Genomic DNA, 27,672 nt, shown 5'->3' with positions numbered 1-27,672 from the left:
ATATCACGCAAGAAAGCTAATAGCCAAATACTGGTTACAGGGGGATCCCCTGGAGGTTTCTGAACTAGTGAGTTATGTTACTTGTACGGTGACTTTGGAACGAAGAATCTATATGAAACATGGAGCGATGCATAAATATGATAAGTAATGGGGTAAATGGACACAATACTATGGATTGGCAGGTCAGTAGAAGTGGAGTGAGATATACCAAGGGATAGGGACATTGACGCGCAGGGAGGGGAATGGGTTGAAGAAAGGGGTGCGAACGTGAGTTATGTTGGGGGGTGGGGATGTTATTGAGGAACTGTATGGGAAATATATAATGTATGTACAGAGTTCATAAGAAAAGATGTTATATGGAATGTAATTTTTTATTTTTGTTGCCAATGTGGAAATATAAAACAGATGAAAGCTGTATGCTATATATTTTCAATAAACAGTTGTTTTATTTTAAAAAGAAATACCAGACTTGATAGAACAGTATCTACAAAAAAAAACAAAAAACCTGCCTACTTCAGCGGGAGTAGTGCAATCGCCAGTTAAAATTCACACATTTTTCAATGCAGAGAAGACCTAACTGGACAGTCGGAAATTAACCTGCATTTTGTTTTTTGTAAGCTGCGATGTTATAGCAGTGTAATAACCTCAATATACGCATAGTCCTGGAGGCCGTATGTTGTAAATGGCTATAAAGGCCGCATTACTTAATGTCCATTCATGTGGGTCTATTACAAAAGATGACTCTTCTCATTCTTTACAAGTCACCGGTATCTAGTGCCGACTTCTGAGCTCCTTCTCTAGCGAGCCTATCAGCTTCTTCATTTCCTCCAAAACCAGCATGGCCTGGAACGTGCATCTGAACAGAATGACAGAATGACAGAATAATAAACACATTATAGATCTGAGCAGCATGTTGGAAAAACAGGCTAGTTTATGTGCACTGTGTCTCATCGTAGTCCATACGCACCCATTTCACGTCCAACCCTCGTGAAAGCTTGTCCAGATTTTCAAAGTCGCTCCTGTTTATAACCTCTTTACCAGTGCTCATCTTCCAATTGTTTACCTTCCAGGATTGGATCCACTTCGTGATACCTGATAAAATCACAAAAGAGGTTGATGAAAAAGACACAACAGGACAGAAGGAGGCTGGTGTCCACAGTGTATAGGCCTTACCATTTATTGTATGCATGCTGTCTGTGTATATTACAAGTTTGGTGATGTTCTGGCTTTTGGCTTGTTCTAATGCTTTACAAGCAGCCTGGAAGAAAAAAAAAAAAGGAGTGAAAAATACAGTATTATAGAACCATACACGTTCTGCCCTCATGTAATTTACACTTATCCTCGTGCCAATTTTGACATTTACCAGTATGGCTGCTCAGAACTATTAGGATTAGATCTGCAGGCAACGTTTAGGCTGGAATCACACATGTAGGTTTTCATGTTATTTTTAAAACCAAAGCCATATTCTTCTCACATTTTAAGTATCCACTCTTGTGTTTGGCTCCTTACAAATATAATAAAAATAGCAGGTTTGATGACGATGTGGAGAATTGAGCCAAATATAATAAAACCGGATCAAGCAGTGCTAGATAGCCAAATGACAGGGAGACTCCAGCTCAAGGCTCTGGACACAGACATACGTGCACCGTTAAAGTCCAGTGTGGATGAAGAAAAGGCACATTGTAGGGCAGATCTGTCGATGTATTTACGGTGTTCACCGTGCGCATTAAAGAACTTTAGAGGAAAAATGGGAAAAGGCTATTTGAACTTTTAATGAGTTTTTCTTCCCACTACTAAAAACATAATTTTATAATTTTTTTTTTTTAACAGTTTATTAGAACACTAGGGGACTTGAATCAGAAATCTTTAGAGGGCTTAAAGAGGCTCTGTCACCAGATTTTGCAACCCCTATCTGCTATTGCAGCAGATAGGCGCTGCAATGTAGATTACAGTAACGGTTTTATTTTTAAAAAACGAGCATTTTTGGCCAAGTTATGACCATTTTTGTAGTTATGCAAATGAGGCTTGCAAAAGTCCAAGTGGGCGTGTTTAAAGTAAAAGTCCAAGTGGGCGTGTATTATGTGCGTACATCGGGGCGTTTTTACTACTTTTACTAGCTGGGCGTTCTGACGAGAAGTATCATCCACTTCTCTTCAGAACGCCCAGCTTCTGGCAGTGCAGACACACAGCATGTTCGAGAGATCACGCTGTGACGTCACTCACTTCCTGCCCCAGGTCCTGCATCGTGTCGGCCACATCGGCACCAGAGGCTACAGTTGATTCTGTAGCAGCATCAGCGTTTGCAGGTAAGTAGCTACATCGACTTACCTGCAAACGCCGATGCTGCTGCAGAATCAACTGTAGCCTCTGGTGCCGATGTGTCCTCGCTCGTCCGACACGATGCAGGAACTGGGGCAGGAAGTGAGTGACGTCACAGCGTGATCTCTCCAGAACACGCTGTGTGTCTGCACTGCCAGAAGCTGGGCGTTCTGAAGAGAAGTGGATGATACGTCTCGTCAGAACGCCCAGCTAGTAAAAGTAGTAAAAACGCCCGATGTACGCACATAATACACGCCCAGTTGGACTTTTACTTTAAACACGCCCACTTGGACTTTTGCAAGCCTCATTTGCATAAATACAAAAATGGTCATAACTTGGTCAAAAATGCTCGTTTTTTAAAAATAAAAACGTTACTGTAATCTACATTGCAGCGCCTATCTGATGCAATAGCAGATAGGGGTTGCAAAATCTTGTGACAGAGCCTCTTTAACAGAGGCAGAGTGAAGGCAGTCCTGGGGGCCTTCATTAGGCCCCTGGAATGCCATGACAAGCACAGTCACCCACCGATCTCGTTGCGGGGGGGGGGGGGGGGGGTGATGAGCTGTCGGAGGGCTGTCCTCCTCTTTTCAATGCCTCAGATGCTGCGGTCGCGATTAGCTGCAGCACTTGAGGATTTAAACAGCCAGGAACAGTGCGATCGCTCTGCCTGGCTGTTGGTCCCGGATGTCCGCTGTAAAACACAGCTGACTATGGAGCGCGCTCCAAACATCACCCCGGCACCCAGACGTAATGGCACATCCGGGTGAACAAAGGGGTTAAGAGGTAAACACACTGCCTGCACCGCTAGAGGGAGCTTACTGCATACTATTCTACATTGACCACTATAATCAGTTAGCGCAGAATTTTGGACCTAGAACTAAGAGTGTAAGGTACCTTTCCCATCTGCTACGGGACGTTCATGGGTTCCATCAGAGCTTTCCGTCATGGGAACCCATAAACGAATTCCAAACTGAAACCATAGGTTTTCCATTTGCATCACCATTGATTTCAATGGTGATGGATCCGGTGCCAATGGTTTCTGTTTGTAACCGTTGTGCAAGGATTCCGTAGTTTTGACGGAAATAATAGCGTAATCAACCGCACTGTTCATTCCGTCAAAACCCTTGCACAATGGTGAAAAACGCGAACCATTTGCACCGGATCCGTCACCATTTAAATCAATGGTGATGCAAACGGAAACCTATGGCTTCCTTTTGTTTCAGTTTGGATTCCATTAATGGGTTCCCCTGGAGGAAAGCTGCGTCGTAACCGATGAACGGAGTCCCGACGTAAATGTGAACGAAGCCTTATCTAGGTGGACATCCACTTATTTGGAGAACTATAGTAAAAAGGAAACTACCTGTATTTCAGCACGCTGATTCGTCTGCCTTCCTTCAAGTCTTTCTGCAACATTCCTGATTATAGGCAAATAGAACAATTTCATTAGGATATTACACACAAATGGAGGTCTTCTTTAAAAAAGGAGCTGTCCCAACTGGACAACCCCTTTAACGCCATTGTAACCAGGTACTTCTTGTCACTTTTGCAAAAATGGGTCCAGCAAATTAACAGAAAAATGCCAATATCAATGTAACTACTGCAAACAATTACTAATCTTTGTCAACTGCTCTAATCTAGAACCATTTTTTGGAGGAAATCTGCTTTAATTATTTGACTCTATACAACGTGTATTGCATGTACCGGTCAGTTGGCCCTATAATTAGAGTGATAAAGTAACATCAGTGGTAAATGCCGTGACTGAGAAGCAAAGCATAACTGGCTTAGTTTCCCATAACAACCAATCACAGCACAGCTTTAATTTTCAAGAGCCAAATGTGAAATGTGCTTACATAGTGTGACATAAGATGGCGACATCGGAGCAAGAAAAATCTTTTTGCGTGTTGGAATTTGCAAGAACTGGGTCTCTTGTGACAGTACAGCGAGACTTTCAGAATAAATTTGGTAAATGTGCTCCACATAGAAACTGCATTTTGCGGTGGGTGAAGCAATTTGAAATCATTGGGTGTTTATATAATGTGAAATGTCCTGGCCACCCAAAGACTTCGGAAGAGACAGTGAGCAGGATGCAAGCCCTAGATGCGTAGTCCTAGAAAGTCGACCAGGCTGACTACTACGGAAGCCACAATCCACTGTATGGCGTATCTTACAAAAACGTCTGCGTTGTAAGCCGCACAGATGACGTCTTCAGGAGCTGAAACCAGACAACAAACTAACGCTGTGACTTTTGTATTGACTTGTAGGGCCGATTGGAAGAACACGAATTTGCTGACAGGCTGGTGTTCGGCGATGAGGCGACCTTGTAGGAAGGTCAATCACAACATTAGAATTTGGGGCTCAGAGAAACTATGTGCCTTTATCGAGCACATGAGGGAAACACCCAAAGTAAACGTGTTCTGTGCAACGAGCAGGCGCAAAGTCTACAGTTCCATTTTCTTTGGCCACTCCTACCTAGACATGTTAAAGGAATGGCTTATGCCGCATACTACATTTGGCAGACCTTCCGCAGCGGGATGGTGCACCTCCATCACTTTGAACATTTGTAGTGTATAGATAAAGCTTGGAGAGATCGTGTGTCTTTTCGTGTTAATAAATTTGTGTTATGTTCTGTCGGTTATGAATACCGTGCGTGTGCGTGTGTGTTAGGGCTGGGCGATTAATCAAATTGATTAGATTAATTCGCCCTCAAGGGCTCTCACGATTCGGTTTTTAAACTCGCCGATCAGACATTGATGCACATTGGGCGGTATGGTGAAAAAGCAATAGTACGACGCCCAGAGAGTATTGTGATGAGTGTTGAAAAACAGTTGCCTCGGATGTCAGATCGTGCAGGAGAGTAACGTTGGAGAGACACAGAGTTGTGAATAGCCCTTTAAATGTAAAGACAAAAGTTTCCATAGTAAATAAAAAGTTATTCAATTACCTTCTGCAAAGACTGTATAGTGTCTACATTGTAGCTGTATTAAAATATATATTAGGTAATTGCTCTATAACACCATACTATCATTTTACAATCACTGATAAGCAGAGCCATTGGTTACATAGCATAGCAAGTGCCCCCATAATGCCAAATATACACGTGGCACATTTGTTGTGAATTTTGCACTGTAAATCCCCAAGAGAGTAAAGTACAATGTAAGTGAATAGGCTTTCACAAAACCCAATTAGCACGCTGCAGAAAATATCAGCACAAACTTTAGGACACGTTGTGGATTTTCCGATCTGCAGCATGCTCTGTATTTGGCGTATTGGTCTTGCAGGGTAAAGTGTGAAATCTTGTAATACGTTAAAACCTATATGAACAACGCGACCATAATATAGTAACCACCGTGAACCCGACGCACATTTCAGCAAAACCCCCCCCCCCCCACGAAGCTTTGGTGAAACGCGTGTCGGGTTTGTGGTGGTTTGTCCTGGAACTGTTCGGCTCGGTTACCATATTTTGTATGCATTACTGTACACACACACGCTGGGCGATCAAATTAAATTTGCCCTCAAGGCCTCTGATGATTCTGTTTTTTAACGGAATCGTTAAATCAATTTTTTTTAGTGGCGGTATTGGGACAAAAAAAAACCCTGACAAAAGGAAATCCATGTGGACACATGGATACAAAATGGACATAAAAAAACTGACAATTGATCAGTTTTTAATGGCTGTAGCCTAAATGTCTGATGCCAGGAGTCCGGTTCACATGTCCCGTGTCTGGGCTGGGAAATCCAGCGGACAGATGGACCGTTTTTCACGATCCAATCACGGTCGTGTGGATCCGGCCTTAATTCCATTTATTTAACCCTCCATCGTCGGGCCGGTACTGCACAGGGTCCTGCTCAGACCTCAGACATTATAATGTAATCTCGCCCCAGAGTGCCACTCGGCGCTATCTGCCTGGCCCTGCTGCACATTACACTGCTCTCGCCTGCAATGTTGGACACCGGCTGAGGGGGTGACTGGCAGAGAGGGATGTTAGTGCAGGCAGTGCATCATTGATTATAGATTCTGTTAACCTGTTCCCTGCCGGGGAACACAGAAATTTTAATCAATTAGATATACATTTTTCCAATTGTATTTCTGATAAAGTATTTGCAGAGGTTAACATTTGTGAAGTTACATACAATTATTATAGTAATATAGGTTAAAAAGTTATTTATAAAGAAAATAATTTATTAAATGATGTCTTGGTATTTTTTTCGATTTATTGAACAGTGATAAGAAAATCGAGAATCAAATGTAAAATCGGCCATAGGGTTGAAAAGAAAAAAAAAAAAAAAAAAATCTAGAGTTTTTTGGCCAAAACCGCCCGGCCCAAAAAAATATAATATATATGCACGCACGCACGCACGCGCACACACTTTGTTTGAGGCCTCCACAGTCTATATATCCAGGTCAGATAATTTCCTAGAACAAAAAAGTATCAGCTCCTATGTGTAGAAATTTTTCTTTCCCTTTTCCCGTCCCTTGATTGAACTTGATGGACATGCGTCTTTTTTCAGCCGTACTAACTATGTAACTAGGTAACCCACAATAAACCTTTATTCCTCCTATGTGGATGTTTGGTTCGAATATTTATCTATGTCTTTCTTAATAGATTATATATTTATGATTAAATAAAACTTTGATATATTAATTGTAACTATATTATGGTCACATTGTATATATAGGTTTCTGTTCGGCTTTAGCTTCTAATACGTGCATACTGCTCCACAATATATATACTTTTCTTTATGCAAATTCTGCACTGTTGGTCTCGTGTCCAGATGTGATAGAATTGGTATTATCTGGTACATAGGTGCAAACACATCCGGTTATTGGTTCTGGAATCGATGGATAGATGCACCTTTTTTCTGTGTTCCTGGACAGTGTTTTTACCCATCTTGTCCCTAACTGCTCTTTCACATTTTTAAACTGTGTTTTTGATAATATAAAAAAAGATATCAATTATATCTGTGAAGCGTTCTATCCTTCTCTTTGGTTTGTATGTAGGTTTTGATGTCTATTTATGACGAACCCCTTATGGTCTAGCTCAGACATGGGCAAACTACGGCCCGCGGGCCACATACGGCCCGTTAGGCTTTTTAATCCGGCCCGCCGAACTTGTCCAAATAATAGTAAAAACCTCCTTTTTTTTCCCCTTTCCCTGCAATGCCCACGTTTTCCCAATAGATGGCGCACTCAAAACACATTGACCGTTGTTAACCCCTTAACGCCGAAGGACGGATATATCCGTCCTCAGCAGCTGCTAGTTCGCGCAGGAGGACGGATATATCCGTCCTGTGATCGCGCGGGTACTGACAGTTTACCCACGCGATCAGCGGCAGGAGCACGGCTATTATACACAGCCTGGCTCCTGCTGCAACTGCCGGAATCGAAGCACGCGCCGATTCCGGCAGTTTAACCCATTAAATGCCGCTGTCAACAGTGACAGCGGCATTTAATGTGTTTGACAGAGGGGGGAACTCCCTCTGTCTCCCGATCGGCGCCCCCGCAAACAAATCGCGGGTCGCCGTCGGGTTTCCATGACAGCCGGGGGTCTAACAAAGACCCCCAGGTCTGTCTTCAGCATCTGCCTGTTAGGCGATGCCAGAGGCATGACCTAACAGGTTGCCTGTCAGTTCTACACTGACAGGCAATAATGCTTTGGTATACTAAGTATACCAAAGCATTATATATGCGATCGGCATATCGCATAGTGAAGTCCCCTGGTGGGACTAAAAAAAAAAAAGTAAAACCGTTAAATAAAGTTTGTGGAAAAAAAAAAAAAAAAAATTACAGTCAAATAAAACTACTATTTTGCCCCAAAAAGTGGTTTTATTTAATAAAACGGTCAAAACAAATCACACATACACATATATGGTATCCCCGCGATCGTAACAACTTGACCAATAAAATGAACACATTAATTAAACCGCCGGATGAACGGCGTCCAAAGAAAACGCAAAAAACAACGGCAAAATTCTCTTTTCTCCCATTCCCCCCATAAAAAATAAAATAAAAGTTCATCTATAAGTCCTATGTACCCCAAAATAGTACTAATGAAAACTACACATTGTCCCGCAAAAATCAATCCCACGTACGGCCACATCGACGAAAAAATAAAAAAATTACGCCTCTTGGAACGCGGCGATGCAAAAACAAGTAATTTTTTTCTAAAAGGGTTTTTATTGTGCAAACGTAGAAAAAACATATAAAACCTTTACACATTTGGTATCCCTGTAATCGTGCCGACCCATAGAATAAAGGTAACATGTTATTTACGCTGCATAGTAAACGGCGTAAATTTATAACGTGAAAATTAATGCTGGAATAGCTGCTTATTTTCAATTCTCTCCTAAAATAAAGTTAATAAAAGTTAATCAATATGTTATAAGCATCTAAAAATGGTACAATTACAAAATACAACTCGTCCCAGAAAAAACAAGCCCTTATACGGCTATGTCGACGGAATAAAAAAAGAGTTACGACTCTTGGAATGCGACCGTGGAAAAACAAAAAATAATCCTTGGTCATTAACGTGCAAAATGGCCCGGTCATTAAGGGGTTAATGTGGCGCGTATTTCTCTTTATTTCACTTTAATTTTCACTTCGTTTCACGTCACCATTAAGCCCTTCGGTTTTCAAAGAGTACAATATCAGCCGTCACTTTGCCACGAAGCATGCAAACTATGCTAGCAAGCAGTCAACACAAGAACGGGCGGCTACTGCTCAGAGGTTGGCAGCTAATTTACAGAGTCAACAGAACTTTTTTCTTGATAAATCACAGTGCGTATGTTATTTTAATCTATTTACATTTCCTCCTCCCAGTATCTGCGAAATAGTATGTAAATGCCATATCTTGCATATTCCTTGAGACAAATTTATTAACTGATAAGGGCTATTTTTCACATTTGAAAGACAGTTAATAAATTGGGTTGTAGTGTTCTTACTGTGCTATGAGGTTTGCACACACTACATTTAATGCTTTAGTATATCCGGCCCAAACACTCCCTCCAAATGCTCCTGGCCCGGCCCCTCTGTCAAATTTTAGAACCCATTGTGGCCCGCGAGTCAAAAAGTTTGCCCACCCCTGGTCTAGCTAGACATAATTTGGAGGTTGTGAATACAGGCAGACTTTGCAGCTGATTTCCAAGCAAATCCCAGGTGGAAATTTTTTATGCCACGTGTGAATGTAATTAAAAAAAAGTGTCAGCCTTGTACCCCCCCTCCTTCAGGAGTTAAAGCTGCCGTGCTGCCCGGTCTTCTATCAGGAAGTTACCACGAGCGGCCAATTTTGGGGCTTGTCCACACGTAGCGGAATTGCTGATTATTTTCCGTCCGGGATTGTGGAGGGAAAATACACAGCAGAACACAGTAGCAGCAAAGTGGGTAACATTTAACAAATCTCATCCACACGCTGAATCAAGTTTCCAACCAGAAATTGACCTGCGGTGCGCATTTTTCGTATCGCAGCATGTCAATTACTGCTGCGGAAACTGCACTGAATTGCTGTGTTTTCAGAGAAGAGGTCTCCATCTCCCAGCATTGAGAAAAACGCAGCAAAATCCGCACCATTTTCTGCAGTAAAAAAATGCAGGAAATGGTGTGGTTTTGCCTGCAGTGGAATCGTGTGATAGTGCTGGTTTCTACGGAATTGCTGCAGCAATTCCGTTACGTGTGGACAAGCCCTTAGGAACTCCCTCCTCTGTCAGAATGTGCACTCTGGTCCAGGAGAGATAACAGGGGAACTGTTCGCTAAAAGAAAATAAATCTCTGTTCTCTATGATCAGGCAGGAGTAACACAGAGCACTCAGGAAGGCACGGCGCCCCATCCAGCCGCTATGTGCTGGGGTCCAGGCTGCACAATACACATGTGCGCCACCAGTTAAGCCTCACTGACCTACAGAACTCATTTTTTTTTACAGTAATTATACTTTATTGTGTGTAATATTTACATGGTTGCACACATCCTGATATTGGCATCAAATATGAAATTCTCTTACTAAATTGTCCAATATTTATATGGGAAAATATAACTTCTACTTACAACGGATGGTTTGGGCCCCAGTAAACTCCAATCCCAGCCCGTGCTTTTACTCGTCCATTCCTGGAGCAACAACCATCAGTATACACAACTGTGTGATCTCCTTCACAACAAAATAATATGACAAACATAAAAGTTACTATAACATACAGAGTAAGGCAAACTGCTTTACTATTTTCACATTTTTAACATACACAAATAATAACCACATACTGAAATACTTTCTAAAAGTTAAACACTTGGCACATTATTAAAATGCCACGGGCCTTCACACAATTCTGCTTTCAACTATAATGTCTTGTAAACAATACACAAAAGTCACACTTGTGGCTAAAAGTCAAATCAAGTTGGAACGACTCCCAAAATACAACTCCGATGGAAGGCTGCAACGTATACCACTATATGGGCATACAGTGTGATACGTCGCCCAAACAGCCTGACTCGCCCTCTCTATAGCTACACTAAAGAACAGTAAGACTGAAGTACGATCCTCCTCCAGCACAGAGACCTGATGCCCTCCTCATACCAGCACTCTCAATGCCTGTGCACACACACACACACACACACACACACACACACATCATGGGGCTGACCAGGTGCCCCACAAGTAACCCGAGCACAGCACGGTATGCCAGTCCCACTCGCCAGTCTATAGGGGTCTGCTCCTGGATGAAATGCTTATAGGCAGACAGCAGCTCCAGAAAGCGTGTGGTTTAAAGGAGCCCATGCCGGCTGACCGTCTGCCAGGGTATGGAGAGATGAGGCAAAGGACTGAAGGAGGAGAGAGCCGGGGAAGGGAAACACCCACATGAGAGGGAGCGGAGCTGCTGCTGCGAATGCTATGGACCTGGCTGTTACTGTATGTGCACTGTAGGCACCTGTGCAGGGGTGAGGGCACATAGCTCTCTAAGTGGAGCTCAGAGTACTTTGTTGCCTCCCCTATTGACATTTTGTTTTGTGGTATTCTGATGTATACAGGCCAGACATACGCCAAAAGGACATTTTTTTTGGCCTCCATCTAGCAATGGAAGCCTATGGACAAGTTTAGCTGGCATGCCGGGAGCTTCTCCAGCGTACATGCTAAACGTAGTTGAAAAAATGTGATGTGAACCAGGCCTTAGACGCACTGCAAGTTCAAGATATGAAGTACTTCTGACAATGTCCACATGCATCTTCACAAATTCATTAAAACTGAAAAGACCAAAAATCTGATCCAGATATCAGAGTCGACACATGGCCTTAACAGGGGAGGTGGGTGATTTGATGTGCAACTGCTCATATTTTCACCCCTTTAGTAGAAAACAAACAAACCATATATATATCTCCAACAGAAAAGTTCACGTAGCACACCCGTGGGGTCACTGGAAGGCTGCACAGGGGGAGAGGTGATCGTATCAGCCTTTGTTCCTGCGCTCACTTGCAGCTTTCCACAGATACACAACCAGGAATCCTGATTTCTAAGGGTATGTTCACACGCTTAATAAAAAACGTCTGAAAATACGGAGCGGTTTTCAAGGGAAACCAGCTCCTAATTTTCAGCCGTTTTTGGAGCGGTTTTCTATGGAGTCAATGAAAAACGGCTCAAGAAGGGACATGCACTTCTTTTTACGAGGCGTTTTTTTTACGCGGCAGTATTTAAAAACGGCCTCGCAAAAAACCGCCTCATCTGAACAGAACGCCATATTTCCTATTGAAATCAATAGTCAAATGTTTGCTTCCGATTTTTCAGACGCTTTTCGGGCCGTTTACAGCCCGAAAAACGTCCGGAAATAGGCCGTGTGAACATACTCTAAAGGGTGCCAAGTTAAAAAAAATATATAGCTTCATCATATACTTTCTTGTATGCCCCCCATAGTCCGTCTCAGTCCCCCATACGCTGCTCCCTTACTTAGGATCCAGAATCAGAAAACAGAATTCTTAGGGATGACTTTCCACATAATCTATGGCTGCCAATCACAGCTGCGGTACATGTCATTGCTATGGTCGACATGACGTGTGGTCACTATGGATGAGGATTGTAAACAAGGGAGCAGTAAAGATAGAAGAATTGGTCTGGGTAAGTATATGATGAAGTTTATTAATATTCCTATTTAAAATGATATTTTTTTCTTCAGAGTATATAAATAAAATGACTTATTATTGGACTTTATTATTTTATCAGGGGTAGAATGTAGGGTATCATACCCATGTGGGTTAAGGCTTGTCCACGTACAGCTGGCAGTGAGCTGATGTCGATAAACTTTGTTCGTTTCGGAGCCGACTGCTCTGTAGATGTGGAGTTTGGAAGTGGTCTTTTGACATGATATGAAAGCTTCACACTTGAAGAACTTTGGCCTTCTGAACTACCTATAAAATAATACAACACAACATGAAGGACTTCACAGAGAGCGAGGTGGAATCTCAATAACTTGTCACTCTTCTTCAAATCCAACAAATTTAAGTCACAGAAGTTTTTATGTTCCACCCGCCTACAGACAGTACAGCTTTACGCTCACCTAAAGGGACTAGCAAACATAGAAACATCTTTAACCCCTTCAGGACCCAGCCTGTTTTGGTCTTCAGGACGAAGCAGATTTTTTCAAATCTGACGTGTGTTACTTTACGTGGAAATAACTTTGGAATGCTTTTACCTATCCAAGCGATTCTGAGATTGTTTTCTTGTGACATATTGTACTTTATGTTCGAGAAAAAATTTGGTCGATAAATTCAATATTTATTTGTGAAAACCAAGATTTAGAGAAAATGTGCAAAAATTAGCATTTTCCTAAATTTAAATGTATCTGCTTGTAAAACGGATAGTAATACCACACAAAATAGTTACTAGTTAACATTCCCCATATGTCTACTTTATGTTGGCATTGTTTTTAGAACATTCTTTTATTTTTCTAGGACGTTACAAGGCTTAGAAATTTAGCAGCAATTTCTCACATTTTCAAGAAAATTTCAAAAGGCTATTTTTTAGGGACCAGTTCAGAAGTTGCTTTGAGGGCCTTATATATTAGAAAGTCCCCATAAATTAACCCATTTTGAAATCTGCACCCCTCAAAGTAGTCAAAACAGCATTCAGAAAGTGTTTTAACCCTTTAGGCATTTCACATAAATTAAAAGCAAATAGGTGAAATTTACAAAGGTCATTTTTTTTCCCCAAAATTCATTCGTAGTACATGTTTGTCTGTGCCACAGAAGGTTTTATCCAAGAAACGCAGCTCAATACTTATTGCCCAGATTCTGCCGTTTTTTGAAATATCCGACATGTGGCCCTTGTGTGCTAATGGACTGAAACACAGGCCTCAGAAGCAAATGAGCACCTAGATTTTGGGGCCTCCTTTTTTTTTTTGGAATATATTTTAGGCACCATGTCAGGTTTGAAGAGGTCTTGTAGTGCCAAAACAGTAAAGACCCCCCAAAAGTGACCCCATTTTTGAAACTACACCCCTCGAGGAATTTTTCTAGGGGAACAGTTAGCATTTTGACCTCACATTATTTCCACTAAAATGTTGAATTTTTTCATTATCACAAAAGGATAAAAGGAGGAAAAAGCACCCCAACATTTGTAAAAGCAATTTCTCCCGAGTACGGAACACGTGATCATAAATGTTTTTTTAATTAGAAATTAATTAACCTTTTCCGGATTGATCCATTTTTTGCTTTTTCTTTCATTTTTCTCTCCCGCTTTCCAAGAGCCATAACTTTTTTATTTTTCCATCAATAGAGCGGTGTGAGGGCTTATTTCTTGCGGGAGGAGCTGCAGTTTTTATTGACACCATTTAAAGTACCATATAATGTACTGGGAAACAGAGCATAAAATTCTTTGCAGGATGAAGTTGGAAAAAACTGTGATTCCTCCATTGTTTTTTGGGGTTTTGTATTTACTGCTTTCACCGTGCAGTAAAAACGACAATTTTTTTTCTGTGACTCAATACGATTACGGTGATACCAAATTTATATATTTTACTACATCTTCAAAGTGAAAACTATTTGTTAAAAAAAAAATTTTTTTGCTTCACCATATTCCGAGAGGCATAACTTTTTATATTTTTTGGTCACACCACAGCTTATTTTTTGCGGGACGAGCTGTAGTTTTTATTGCTAACATTTTTTGGTACATACAACTTTTTGAACACTTATTACATTTTTTGGTAGAGCCAAGGTGACCAAAAAACAGATTTTGCCGTTTTAAATTCTTTATTTTTCACGGCGTTCACAGTGCGAGTTAAATAATGGTATATTGTAATAGTTCAGACTTCTACAGACACAGTGATACCAATTTTATGTATGGTTTCATTTTTTTTTACATTACTTTAGAGAGAGAGAAAAAAAAAAAAAAAAAAAAAATGGGAAAATGTTTTTTTTTTGGATAGCAAATATTTATTTACATTTTTTTCACTAATAATAACTATTTACTTTTGTTTTTACAGATTTTATTGATCCCCCTAGGAGACTTGAACCAGTAATCAATAGATAGCAGGTACAATACACTGCAATACTAATGTATTGCAGTATAATGTCATTTTTACAGGCACCTGTAACAGCGCGACCGCTGTTCCTGTCCGTTAGTCCCGGGTGTCAGCTGTAATACATGTATGGCACGGGCTCAGCGCGTGAGCCCGCTCCATACATCACCAATCACCCCCCACACCACGACATGCTATTAAGTCGTGGTGCACAAAGGGGTTAATGCGCAACGGATGGTGCAGAGTGAAATTTACAAATTTCCACTGATGTGCCATTTTAGTGCACTATATGTTATGCCCAGTTTGTGCCACTGAAGACAGATACCTCATAAAATATTAACCGGGTTCTCCTGGGTATGGCGATGCCATATCTGTGGGCGTAAACTGCTGTTTGGGCACACTGTAGGGCTCAGAAGGGAGGGAGCGCCATTTGGAGCGCAGATTTTGTTTGGTAGTTGTTCGGTTTGGCATTTTGCTGGTATTTCGGTTTATAATGTGGGGGTATATGTAATCTGTGCGGAGTACATCAGGGGTATAATAATGGGGTAAATAATAATCCGCATATATGTGGCCAGTGTCGCATTGATAAATGGTGCCCAACCTTATCCGCTTTTGGAACGCTCTGCACATTTTGTGTCGCCATATTCTGAGGGACAGAACTTCCTTATTTTTTCTCCACCGGAGCCATGTGAGGGCTTATTTACTGCGGGACAATCTATAGTTTTCATTGGTACCAATTTGGGGTACAAGCAATTTTTTTTCTCACTTTTTATAAAAAAATTTGGCAAGCAAGGTGACCAAAAACATAAAATCTGCCAAAGTTTTTTATTATTTTTTACGGTGTTCACCGTGGGCTATAAATGACAATTTTACTTTATTCTGCAGGTCGATACCCTATGTACAATTTTTTTTGTCTCACCATATTCTGAGAGCCATAACTTTTTTTATTTTTCAGTGAAAAAAAGCTGTGCATGGGCTTGTTGTTTGCAGGACGGGTTGCAGCTTTTTATTGGTACTATTTTGGGGTGCATGTGACTTTTTGATCACTTTTTATTCTCGATTTTGGGAGGGGTGGTGATCAAAAAAAAAATAATAGTGATTCTAGCATTGTTTTTTTTTACTTTTTTTTTTTTCCCGTGTGGGAAAAAGAATATTATGGTTTGGGTCGTTACGAACGCGGTGATACAAAATATATGTGTTCTTTTTTTTTTTACGTGTTTAGATTTTTCCTATAATAAAAGACATATTATAGGGGAAAAAAAAACATTTTTTGTTAATGTAACTTATAACATTTTTACACTTTTTTTTTTTAAAACATTTTTTATAACCTTTTTTTACTTGTCCCACTATGGGACATGAAGACCTGCAGCTCTGATCGCTGCTAGAATACATTACATTACCTACGTAGTGTAATGTATTCCAACTGCCATTGTGACGTGACAGTCACGGACAGGAAGCCTAGGACAAGGCAGCCCCGAGGCCATTGTCTGGCATCTGGTTGCGCAGACAATCATCGGCAGCCCCCGCAAATGCATGTGGGGGCAGCCGATCTGCTCTGAACTCCTTAAATGCGGCGATCGCAATCGACCGCCGCATCAAAAGGGTTAATTGCCAAAATCAGCGGCGACGGGCCGCTGATCGGCAACACGGAGAGCAGACACCCTGTACAGTTAACCGCCGCTGCGGTGTAGCGCCGCGCAGCAGTTAACTGTTAAAGCACGGATGTAACTGCACTCAGGAGTTGCGCGAAGTTACTGCCCAATTGGACGTGCATTTTCGCCAGGTGCAATAAAAACGACAACTTAAAGAGGCTCTGTCACAACATTATAAATGGCCTATATTGTACATGTGATCGACTGTGCTGTAGTGTCGGGATTGTATTAGCGAAGGGACAGGATTCTGAATACACATGACGTCCTGGCAGGAGGTAATGTATATTCATTGTCCGGACACTGCAGTAATGTTATAGTGTGTTTATGTGGCTGGACATAGCGAAATAGCTATATCGCCATGTGCTGTATAAATGCATGGGGAGAAGTGTATGGCGCTGATTGGTCAGCGTCATACACTTCTCTCCACAACACCCACTTGGTCATATAGTAAAACACGCCCAGTTGTCCATTGAGAAACTCAATCGTTTTTCTAAATAAAAAGCACTGCTGTTATCTACATTACAGCGCCGATCACATCATGTACAATATAGGCCACTTATAATGTGGTGACAGAGCCTCTTTAAAGAGGCTCTGTCACCAGATTATAAGTGCCCTATCTCCTACATAATCTGATCGGCGCTGTAGTGTAGATAACCATGGTTTTTATCTTAAAAAACAATCATTTTTGAGCAAGTTATGAACAATTTTATATTTATGCTAATTAGTTTCTTAATGCCCAACTGGGCGTTTAACTTTTGGCCAAGTGGCCGTTGTAAAGAGAAGTGTATGACGCTGACCAATCAACGTCAAACACTTCTCTTCATTCCAGCCCACCTTCTTTCACTGCACAGCGTGATCTCACGAGATCATGCTGTGCTGTCACTCACACATTAACTTTACCGAAGTGTCTTGAGCGTGAATAGACATCGCTTCCAGCCAGGATGCGATGTCTATTCACACTCCCGACACTTTGGTAACGTTTCTGTGAGACCTACACCACACAGCGTGATCTCGCAAGATCATGCTGTGGGAGTCAGCCCCACAGAAACGTTACCAAAGTGTCGTGAGTGTGAATAGACATCGCATCCTGGCTGGAAGCGATGTCTATTCACGCTCAAGACACTTCGGTAAAGTTAATATGTGAGTGACAGCACAGCATGATCTCGCGAGATCACGCTGTGCAGTGAAAGAGGCTGGGCTGGAATTAAGAGAAGTGTATGATGCTGATTGGTCAGCGTCATACACTTCTCTTCACAATGCCCACTTGGTCAAATGTAAAAAACGCCTAGTTGAGCATTAAGAAAGTAATTTGCATAAATATAAAATTGTTCATAACTTGCTCAAAAATAATTGTTTCTTTTAAATAAAAACCACTGCTGTGATCTACATTAGAGCGCTAATCAGATTATGTAGGAGATAGGGCATTTATAATCTGGTGACAGAGCCTCTTTATTTGGATTGAGCATTATGAGGGCTTATTTTTTGCGGAACAAGCTGTAGTTTTCATTGTTACCATTTTTTGGTACATAGGACTTTCTCATCACTTTTTATTCCATTTTTTTTTTTTTTTTTTAGAGCAGAGGTGACCAATTTTGTTCATTTTTTACATGACTTTAGAGAAGAAAAAAAAAATGGGAAAAGGTGGGGTTTTTTTGAACTTTTAATAATGAATTTTTTTTTCACTACTAAAACTTCAATAAAGTTATTTTTTTTACACATCTTAGTAGCCCCCCTAGGAGACTTGAACCAGCAATCATTAGTACAATACACTGCAATCCTAATGTATTGCAGTATATTATTATTTGTACAGGCTGAGGCACGGCTTAACAGAGGCAGACAAAAACCTCCGGGCTGCCACGACAACCATCGGCAACATCCCCCCCTGATCACGTTGTGGGGGCGCCAATGAGATGTCGGAGCGGGCCTCTCCCCTCTTTTCAACGCCTCAGATGCTGGTGTCTCTCGATTGCCGCATCACGATCGCTGTTCGTGGCAGTTAGGCCCGAGTATCAGCTGTAATACACAGCTGACACCCGCTAAGTATGGAGCACGCTCTGCCCGTGAGCACGCTCCATACTTCCCTATGACGCTTATCACGTACGTGTACGTGATAATGCGTCAACATATGTTTGGGTATAAATATCAGTATATTCAGTACAATAGATTTCCTCTTACTTTCTATATGACTTGAGGGGGCTTCCAGGTTATCCCTTACAAATTTCCAGGCCTCATCTTCTGAAGCAAACTTCTTGTACCTTGCTGCTGGAAACTTGTCCACTTGCTCTTTACATTCTTCCCTTTGATAGTAATAGAAATGAAGAAGGAAAATCAGAGGAACTCGAAAACCACTTGATTAGAGATGTCCGGCCAACATTTTACTCTCCACAAAACATTTCTAGATCAGTGTACAGGTCCACTGCACAGCGCTCTGGGTTCCCGCATTACTTTATAACAGATCACATGACGCAAAGTCTTTTTGGATATCAATGTAAATTATGCTTGTAGGAGTCCAGCTCGACTGATCACATTTTTGAGCCAATTACATCCGGAGAGTGATCATAGGGGCAAATAATTTTCTGTATTCTGTAAATCGAGAAGATTATTCACCTAGCTGACCTACATGGACTACAGGCCTAAAGCTGGCCACCCACTTTAGGTTAAAGACAGCCAAATCGGACAGTGATGTAATGTGTATAGGGGCAGCCTGATGAAATGCAACATGTCTGATCCACTGGTATCCTGGCAAATAAGCAGCTACCAGAGGTTTCTACCAGCAGTTTATCCACCCTCCCCCAAGTGTAGCGATTCCAAAAATTATTACTATTGGGGAACCCCTGAACAGTTTTTCATTTCCAGAGAACCCCTATGCCCATCCCTACCTCAAAGAAGTTCGATGTAAGGATAGAATTTTTGGTTTTGCCAAGCATCTTGTAAGTCGGCTGAAATAAGTTTGCTATCTCTCTTGTAAAAATGACAGGCCTTGCGGTCTTCTGGGGAATCCCTAACAAAGTTGTAAGAAACCTTAGGGTTCGAGGGAAACCTGGTTGGAAAATACTGCACACTCAGATAAGTTGGATATAGAGACATCCAAACGTACATTGCCACCTTTATTTATCTTAAAGAGGCTCTGTCACCAGATTTTGCAACCCCTATCTGCTATTGCATGTGATAGGCGCTGCAATGTAGATTACAGTAACGTTTTTATTTTTAAAAAACGAGCATTTTTGGCCAAGTTATGACCATTTTTGTAATTATGCAAATGAGGCTTGCAAAAGTCCAAGTGGGTGTGTTTAAAAGTAAAAGTCCAAGTGGGCGTGTATTATGTGCGTACATCGGGGCGTTTTTAATACTTTCACTAGCTGGGCGTTCTGATGAGAAGTAACATCCTCTTCTCTTCAGAACGCCCAGCTTGTGACAGTGCAGATCTGTGACGTCACTCACAGGTCCTGCATCGTGACGGCCACATCGGCACCAGAGGCTACAGTTGATTCTGCAGCAGCATCAGCGTTTGCAGGTAAGATCGACTTACCTGCAAACGCTGATGCTGCTGCAGAATCAACTGTAGCCTCTGGTGCCGATGTGGCCGTCACGATGCAGGACCTGTGAGTGACGTCACAGATCTGCACTGTCAGAAGCTGGGCGTTCTGAAGAGAAGAGGATGTTACTTCTCATCAGAGCGCCCAGCTAGTGAAAGTATTAAAAACGCCCCGATGTACGCACATAATACACGCCCAGTTGGACTTTTACTTTTAAACACGCCCAGTTGTACTTTTGCAAGCCTCATTTGCATAACTACAAAAATGGTCATAACTTGGCCAAAAATGCTCGTTTTTTTCAAATAAAAACGTTACTGTAATCTACATTGCAGCGCCTATCTGCTGCAATAGCAGATAGGGGTTGCAAAATCTGGTGACAGAGCCTCTTTAAATCACTCCTTAGGGTATGTTCACACGTCAGCGTCCGTAACGGCTGAAATTACGGGCGCCTGAACGCCGCGTCCATTACGGACGTAATTGACGCTGCTTTTCATTGGAGTCAATGAATAACGGCTCCAGTTACGCCCAAAGAAGTGACAGGTCACTTCTTTGACGCGGGCGTCTATTTACGCGCCGTCATTTGACAGCGGCGCGTAAATATACGCCTCGTGTGAACAGACAAACGTCAGCCCATTGCTTTCAATGGGCAGATGTTTGTCAACGCTATCGAGGCTAATTTTCCGGACGTAATTCGGGCCAAAAACGCCCGAATTACGTCCGTAATTAGCGTGTGTGAGCATACCCTTAGGCAGCTGTAGATGTAGATTAGATACAGTGAAGTGTGGTGCTGTCTGCTCTCTCTACCTCTTCACCGCATTACTAGAAGAAAAAGGGAATACAAACCGGCGCAACCATAGGGCATTACCTACATAAGGTGTAGAACAGATGATGTGGTGATAAATATGCTCATCTGGTGAGGTCATGCTAGGAGCACGACACCCCTGAACATGTAGACTTTGAATTTGTAGTTAATCGTCAGAGAACTGCAAGCCACGGGTTGTGCCGGAAACCAAAAACTTAGAACAGTTCTTAGTAGGATAGTGGGATTGTGTAGGCTGGTCCCTTAGAACGTAATTCACTGTTGGGTCCCCAGGGACAGAGTACGTGGGATCACCAATATTCCCTGCTCGTACTTGTGATCATATTTGTGATCCCACGTACTCTGCAGCACGATCAGTCCTTGGGGACCCAACAGTGAATTACGTTCTAAGGGACCAGCGCCGCTTCTAGGGTTGAGTATTGAGTTTTCTCACCTACACAAGGTGTTATTCTCACAATTCCACTATCCTTCACAGCATTAGAGTCTTATACAAACACTGAGGGAGAGAAACTGCAGCTGCACATCCCTCCTCCGTGTCTTTTTTTTTGTCAACTTAGGCGGTTTTGGAACATTTACAGAGAGCCTGAAGGCAGGAAGCGAAGGAGAACTACAAGCTGCTGAAAGATGGAGAAGATTTCACTTTTCTCGAATAAGAAATATTGCAAAATTTAAAGAGGACCTGTAATTAGGTCATATAAAAGTTAAACTAGTTAACTGACCTGAATAGCGCTGTCTCCCTGATTCTAGGGCGTTTTTTGTTTGTTTTTCCTGAGAGATATCCTACTGTTGCGTTGGCTCCGTATATGCAAATTTTCTGTAGTTCGCCAACAGGGCGTGAACTACCCTCAAGCTGCCTCATGCTGATTGGTGAGCATCAGAGGAAGGGAGGCTAGCTCCACCCTGTTGGCTAACTACAGCAAATATGCATAGAGGGAGCCAACACAACAGTGGGCCATATCTCTGGAATGGAGGGGGTCCAGGAAGAAAAAAACGAAACGCCCTGGAATCAGGATGACCGCGCTATTTAGGTCAGATAACCAGTTCAACTTATTTGACCTAGTGATAGGCTCTCCCAATTATTTACATTAATCTGCCAGCCCTAGGACCAGTATGTCATATTTTGAAGGGGTTGCTCCATGAAAAACGATTATAAAAGCTATCCACAGGATAGGTGATAAATGTCTAATCGCTGGGGGCCCCACTAATCACTAGAACGGGGTCTCAGAGCCTCCCCTGACAAGAACAGCCGAGTACAGTGCTCAGTGGTTTCCGTCAGCCCCATAGACATTGAATGCAGCAACGGGCGCATACATGACCACCGCTGCATTCAAACTTCTCTTCACCGTGGTCATTCAGTGAGGGGGAAGAAGGGCTCGGGAACTCATTCTAGTGATCAGTAGGTGTCCCAGTAGTGGGGCCCCGAGCGATCAGAAATAGATCACATTCTGTGGACAGGTGATAAATGTCCTTTATGGGACAACCCTTTTAACACTTTCTTACCAGGTCTTGTAGATTCCTGGATTCCGTCCTTTCCTCACAGCGTAGAACATTCTTATAACTGCGCACCGTATACCAGAGAACGATGTATGCAAAAGACGAGCCGAAGATAAAATGCCTGTTGAGATCTTGAACATCTCCTATAGAAAAGACTAGGCCGTAGCATGCAAGCTCTAGGGGACACCAACACAGCACATCCTGCAGAGAGAAGGAAATAAACGGGACATGTTGAGACGCGTACAAGGTAGAACGAGGTCTCATAATGAAGTATATAAATACCAACGTGTGCCACAGTCCATAGAAGATTTAAGAGAGAGGTTGCTTATTGAACAGTTTAGATGAGGGGATCAATCGAAAAATACAGATCTGTCTCCAGGGGAGTTCATAATACAGTGGGATCTCTTTAAAGGAGTTGCCTAAGAATTTAAAGCTGAAGGGAATATTATAAAATAAAACATGACTCACCTGTTAAATCCCCCACAGCTCCAGCACCAATGCTCTGGTGATCCCCGCCGGTCTTTGTTTATCTTCCTGGGGTGATGTGTCGTACATCCACGTGATCGCCGCAGCCAATCATTAGCCTTATGCTAGTATCTACAGCACGTGACCACTGATTGGCTGTAGCAGTCACGTGGATGTACGTCACGACATTGTCCCAGGAAAATAAACAAAGACCGCCAGGGAGCATTGGCGCTGGAGTGGCGGGGGATTTAACGAGTAAACTCTCGGACAACCCTTTTAATGCCGACGTCCACTAATTATTACCAACACATAACTGCGTGGCAATCTAGAATTCCACAAGAACAGAAGCTGAAGACTGAACTGAGAAAACCAATGATGAGACTCCTCGGGTTACAAATCTGTAAAAGCAGTAGCCCTTTTAAAGGGAATGTGTTGCCAGCAAAACATGTTTTTTTTTTTTTTAGTTAAACAGTTAGTGTGTAGGTGATTAAACATTGTTGTAATTTTTTTTTTTTTTTTCACGAGTCAGGAAATATTATAAATTGGATTCTAATTTATAATATTTCCCATTGCTGGTCACTAGATGGAGCCATTCCCAAAATTGCAGCATTGCATGTGGTAAAGCAACCACATTGCTTTATGCTGCAAAATTGGGTAAAAATCCCTCGCTCTAGTGAGCTCTCAGCATCCCCCCCTCCTTTATCCTGGCTAGTGCCGGGAGAAACGAGCGGTTTGAACGGTGTATCCTCCTACACTGTGTGTCGACATTTTTTGAGCTAACACACAGTGTAGTAGGTTTACATACAGTAGTAAACACACACAAACACGAACATACATAGAAATCTCTTACCTGCTCCAGTCGCCGCCGCTCCCTCCGGTCTGTCCGCTCCGTCTGCTGCCGCTGCTCCATGTGCACAAGTCCGAAAGCCGCGACCGGAAGTAGTAATCTTACTGTCCGGCCGCGACTTCCGGTCCACAGGAAAATGGCGCCGGACGGCGCGCATTTCAAATTGAACTGTGTGGGAGCGGCGCATGCGCCGTTCCCACACAGCGGCGTACATGTTAGTGGATGGAACAGGCCCCGTTCGCAGTCCCTATGGGACTGGAGCTGCCGTATTCCATGTCTGTATGTGTCGTTAATCGACACATACAGAAATGGAAAAAAAAATGGCAGCCCCCATAGGGAAGAAAAAGTGTAAAAATAAGAAAAAGTAACACACAAACACACAAATTAATCCAAACGTTTTTAATAAAGCACTAACATCTTTAACATATTAAAAAAAAAAAATTGTGGTGACACTGTTCCTTTAAACATTTGCCAGGACTAGAATAGAAGGACTACAGCTTAGCCCCAGATATTTGCTTTCAGATAATACTTCAAGGGGTTGTCCCACGAAACAGATGTGTCCACTATCCACAGAATAGGGTATACATGTGTTATCGCTGGGGGTCCGACCGCTAGGACCCCCAGCGATAAGGAGAACAAGGAACCGAAAGTCCCCCAAAGCGCTCCTTTAATTTCTATGGCGCGGCAGGACATAGCCTCCGGATGTCCCATAGAAACGAAAAGAGCACCGATCATGCACGCGCACAAGCGATCCATTCTCATAGAGCACTTCGGGGGACTTTTCGGTCCCCAGTTCGCCTTATCGCTGGGGGTCCCAGCGGTCAGACCTCCAGCGATCACACACGTATCACCTATTCTGTGGATAGAGCATACATGTGTTTTGTGGGACAACCCCTTTAATGCTCTAGATACATACTGACAACACGGATACGTGACCGCACTACCTGTATCCTCTAACTTTAAGTACATGTGTCAGCGGTCTAAGACCACCGCTTCCCCCCATATTGCCACTTGTGACAAGTGATACAGGACTACAGACGAGCAGTGTCCTGGATTCCCAGGTGAACACCAATTTCAAAAGTATTGGTGTACTCTGGACGCGGATACAGTTGACGAAGCATAGAGCCATCAGCTCCCTACTCCACCATTCATTCTATGGCATGTGCTTTCAACAAAAGCGATGACGTCACTGAATCACACTAGCGCTGGTGTCCTGTCGCTGCGTCTCATAGGCTGCAGGTCTAAATTGGCCTGTAGCCAACAAAATGCTGGGACAGGAAGCCGGTAGAGGCCACCACGGCTCAGTGATGTCAGTGTTCCATGTCACCAACGGCATCGGACATAGTCCAGAAGCGGCTCCATACGTTGTGGGAATGGGGCTCGGCGAGTATTCATGTAATTATTTACTGGGGCACCGTTACAGTGGGGGGGGGCAGTAAGTGGGCATTGTTACGGTGTAAGGCCAAGGGGGAGCGCTATTATTGTGCGGGGCACGGTTACCATCAGCAGAACTATGTGTTTGGCACGATTAGGTTTTCAACAATAGGATAGTGTTAAAGGAGGCAGCAGGTGGGAAGTTTGTGTAGTGTTTGGGAATGTGTTGGAAAAGCAAAGAGCCAAAAGATGTCTGGTCAGCAAACGCCTGCGGATGGGGTATATGCCTTGTGGCTTTTGCCCCGAACCTTCATAGACATTTGCAACACCCTGCCCCGTGACCTCGCTGGCAGTCCTTCACCGCTATCGTGACCGTACAGGATGTCAGGACTGAATATCGCCATTCCCCGACATCAAATACAAAGTGACCGTCAGACTGGCTTTATATGGTATGGAGATATAAAGCGGTTATGTCCAGCACTAGGACGCGCTCTAGGTAACGTTACAGTATGTTTTATATATAATGTGAACGGAGCGCACACACTTGGTCAGTAGCTGACGGCTATGAACCTGAAAGTGGCATGCTGGGACTTGTAGTCTCACAACCGACACAAGTTGCAGACCATAGACTGAATCGATACTCCCAATATATACATGTGCCCCACTCATACATGGCCTCCAATAACGCAATTGTGGATGCAGCGGTGTGGCACCCCGTTATATACCGTCCCTGCAAATACAGATCATGTGACGATAGAAACGTTCCCCAGGTACTCACGCCAGTGACCGCACACCTCTACGCCATACTCAAGCGCCGCAGACTCCTGATTGGACGCCGCTATAGAGGTCAGCTGACTCTAATGAGCGCTCAGCCAGCACGCTGACTACGTAAAGCCAAGAGAGTCAAACCTCACCAGACCGCGTGTGTCTGCGGTCGGCTGAGTGAACGCGGCATGGTGAAAAATGGCCCATATCAAATATTACCGGTTTCAATCTGTGTAGGATCTATATACAGTATAAAATGCAGTACTCGCTGGTATGCTGAGATATCAGACTATTAGTTAATAAAAGGAAATAAACTGATTCAATGTATAGTGAAAAATTACTTTGTTTATCTCATGGTTTTCAACATCTCTGCTTGCAATCATTGAATGTAACAGGTTTTTGAAGGTGCAGCACACTACTGCCTAAAGCTTCCTATTAAATTACAGCAATCCAAAATCCTAAAAAAATTAGAAATTTATACACAAAGCAGATGAAATAATTGCGATATTTTACTATACAATAAATACTTTTTTGTTTTGCTGAGACCAGAATACCCCTTTATGGTGCTTTTACGTGCTTCGTTTTTGTGGTGTTTCTGGCGCTGCACTAACACGCTCAGTTTTCACACGATCAGATCTTACATTATAGTGAAGGAAGTTTTATGAAATCCCATTCATACAGTGCGGTTAGAAGCTGGCTTGTGTTCGGGGCACGCCATTGGCGATGGTTCGCTTCTTTTTTGTTGCAGGTTTTTCCCATTGAATTCTATGGGGGTTAAAACCCACAACAAATAGCAGATGTTGCAATTTTTGGTTCGGAAAAGCTGCGATTCCACTGCAAAAATCTCAAGTAGGAAAAAAACCAAAAACTCATACATACCCAGATCTCTCTGCTCCTGTGTCCAGTCCGGCCTCCATGGATGACGTTTGTTGATGCAATCATGGCCCAAAATATATTAGACTTAAATTTGTAATAGGTAAGTCAACCGATACCCGCCCAGTAAATGTATCCAGATCCAAATCATAGGTTATATCGATATATCAGAGAGAAGTTGTAACGGCCGCGGACCGTCATTCCTACTCACTGGCCATGGCCGCGGCCATGGACTTGCTCGTGCTCGCCGGCATTTCCTTCCCAGGAGATGCCAGCACTCACTTCCGCTCTTCTCTGCAGTGTCTTGTAAGGGTGCAAGCGTGCTCGTGCCTGACCTTAAAGGTCCAGCGCGCGCGCGCTCGTGCCTGGCCGTACATGTAAAATATTGTTAATTAGCCCTAATCACTATGGACTATAAAAAGGGCTCTGCCCTTTCACTCCTTGCCTGAGCATTGTTGGTATTCCTATGTTAGTCTTGCAAATGGTCCCTTAGTCGTATCCTGTTCCCAGTGTACCCGACCCTCCTACCATGTCCGTGCTGTATTTGTTCCTGTGCCCTCTCTAGTGTTGGAGTCATGTTGTGCCGTCTGCTACGCCTGCTGTCCTACACCACGTCTGATGTCATCTGCCACGCCTGGTACCTCCTACCACGTTTTGCATCACCTGCCATCAAAGTACCATCTGTGTCTAAGCCTTGCTACTGTCTGGACTATTACAGGTACCCTTGTGCTTGGACTTTGTAGAATCTTGGTATACTGTTGTTTTGCCAGCTGCTACTCCGCTACGGCGGTGTGGCCTAGGGGGTCCACATACCCACAGATTGTGACAGAAGTAAGACACATAGACGCTGTTTGTATGCTCAAAATACTCCTCTGAAGTTTATTGCCAAAAACAAATAGATTAATATCTTTCAAAAGGGGAATAGGATTGATTTCAGCCAATCATTTACATAACACCTACTAAGATTGTTGGGCTAATGCATGCATATAGCAACTCAAGTGAACTATGTAACATACGAATATGAACACCTATATAAGAAA

The 27,672-nt window shown here is 42.8% G+C and overlaps 2 protein-coding genes across 4 annotated transcripts in view; one reads left to right on the top strand and one right to left on the bottom strand.

Moving 5' to 3' along the window:
- RPS7 (ribosomal protein S7) overlaps window positions 1-27,672 on the top strand; it is a 187,302-nt gene that overhangs the window by 130,523 nt on the left and 29,107 nt on the right. The gene's annotated exons all lie outside the window — the stretch shown is intronic.
- LOC142760711 (ribonuclease H1-like) lies at window positions 425-25,867 on the bottom strand. Of its 3 annotated transcripts, none has more exons than XM_075863899.1 (9): window positions 25,773-25,867; window positions 22,315-22,509; window positions 18,634-18,755; window positions 12,537-12,698; window positions 10,356-10,455; window positions 3,680-3,734; window positions 1,174-1,258; window positions 968-1,092; window positions 425-856 (listed from the first exon to the last, which is right to left on the bottom strand). In XM_075863899.1, the coding sequence occupies exons 2-9, from the start codon at window positions 22,446-22,448 to the stop codon at window positions 755-757; spliced, it is 885 nt and encodes a 294-aa protein (XP_075720014.1). In that variant the 5' UTR covers window positions 22,449-22,509; window positions 25,773-25,867; the 3' UTR covers window positions 425-754. The 3 variants fall into 3 exon arrangements, with proteins under 3 accessions (XP_075720014.1, XP_075720017.1, XP_075720016.1); XM_075863902.1 differs by having other exon boundaries at window positions 25,789-25,852; XM_075863901.1 differs by lacking the exon at window positions 25,773-25,867 and adding an exon at window positions 25,666-25,752.

Source organism: Rhinoderma darwinii, chromosome 4 (assembly GCF_050947455.1).
Source record: "Rhinoderma darwinii isolate aRhiDar2 chromosome 4, aRhiDar2.hap1, whole genome shotgun sequence".
Taxonomy (NCBI): Eukaryota; Metazoa; Chordata; class Amphibia; order Anura; family Rhinodermatidae; genus Rhinoderma; species Rhinoderma darwinii.
Note: the sequence above shows the minus strand (reverse complement) of the source record. Positions and strands in the feature narration are given on the sequence as shown.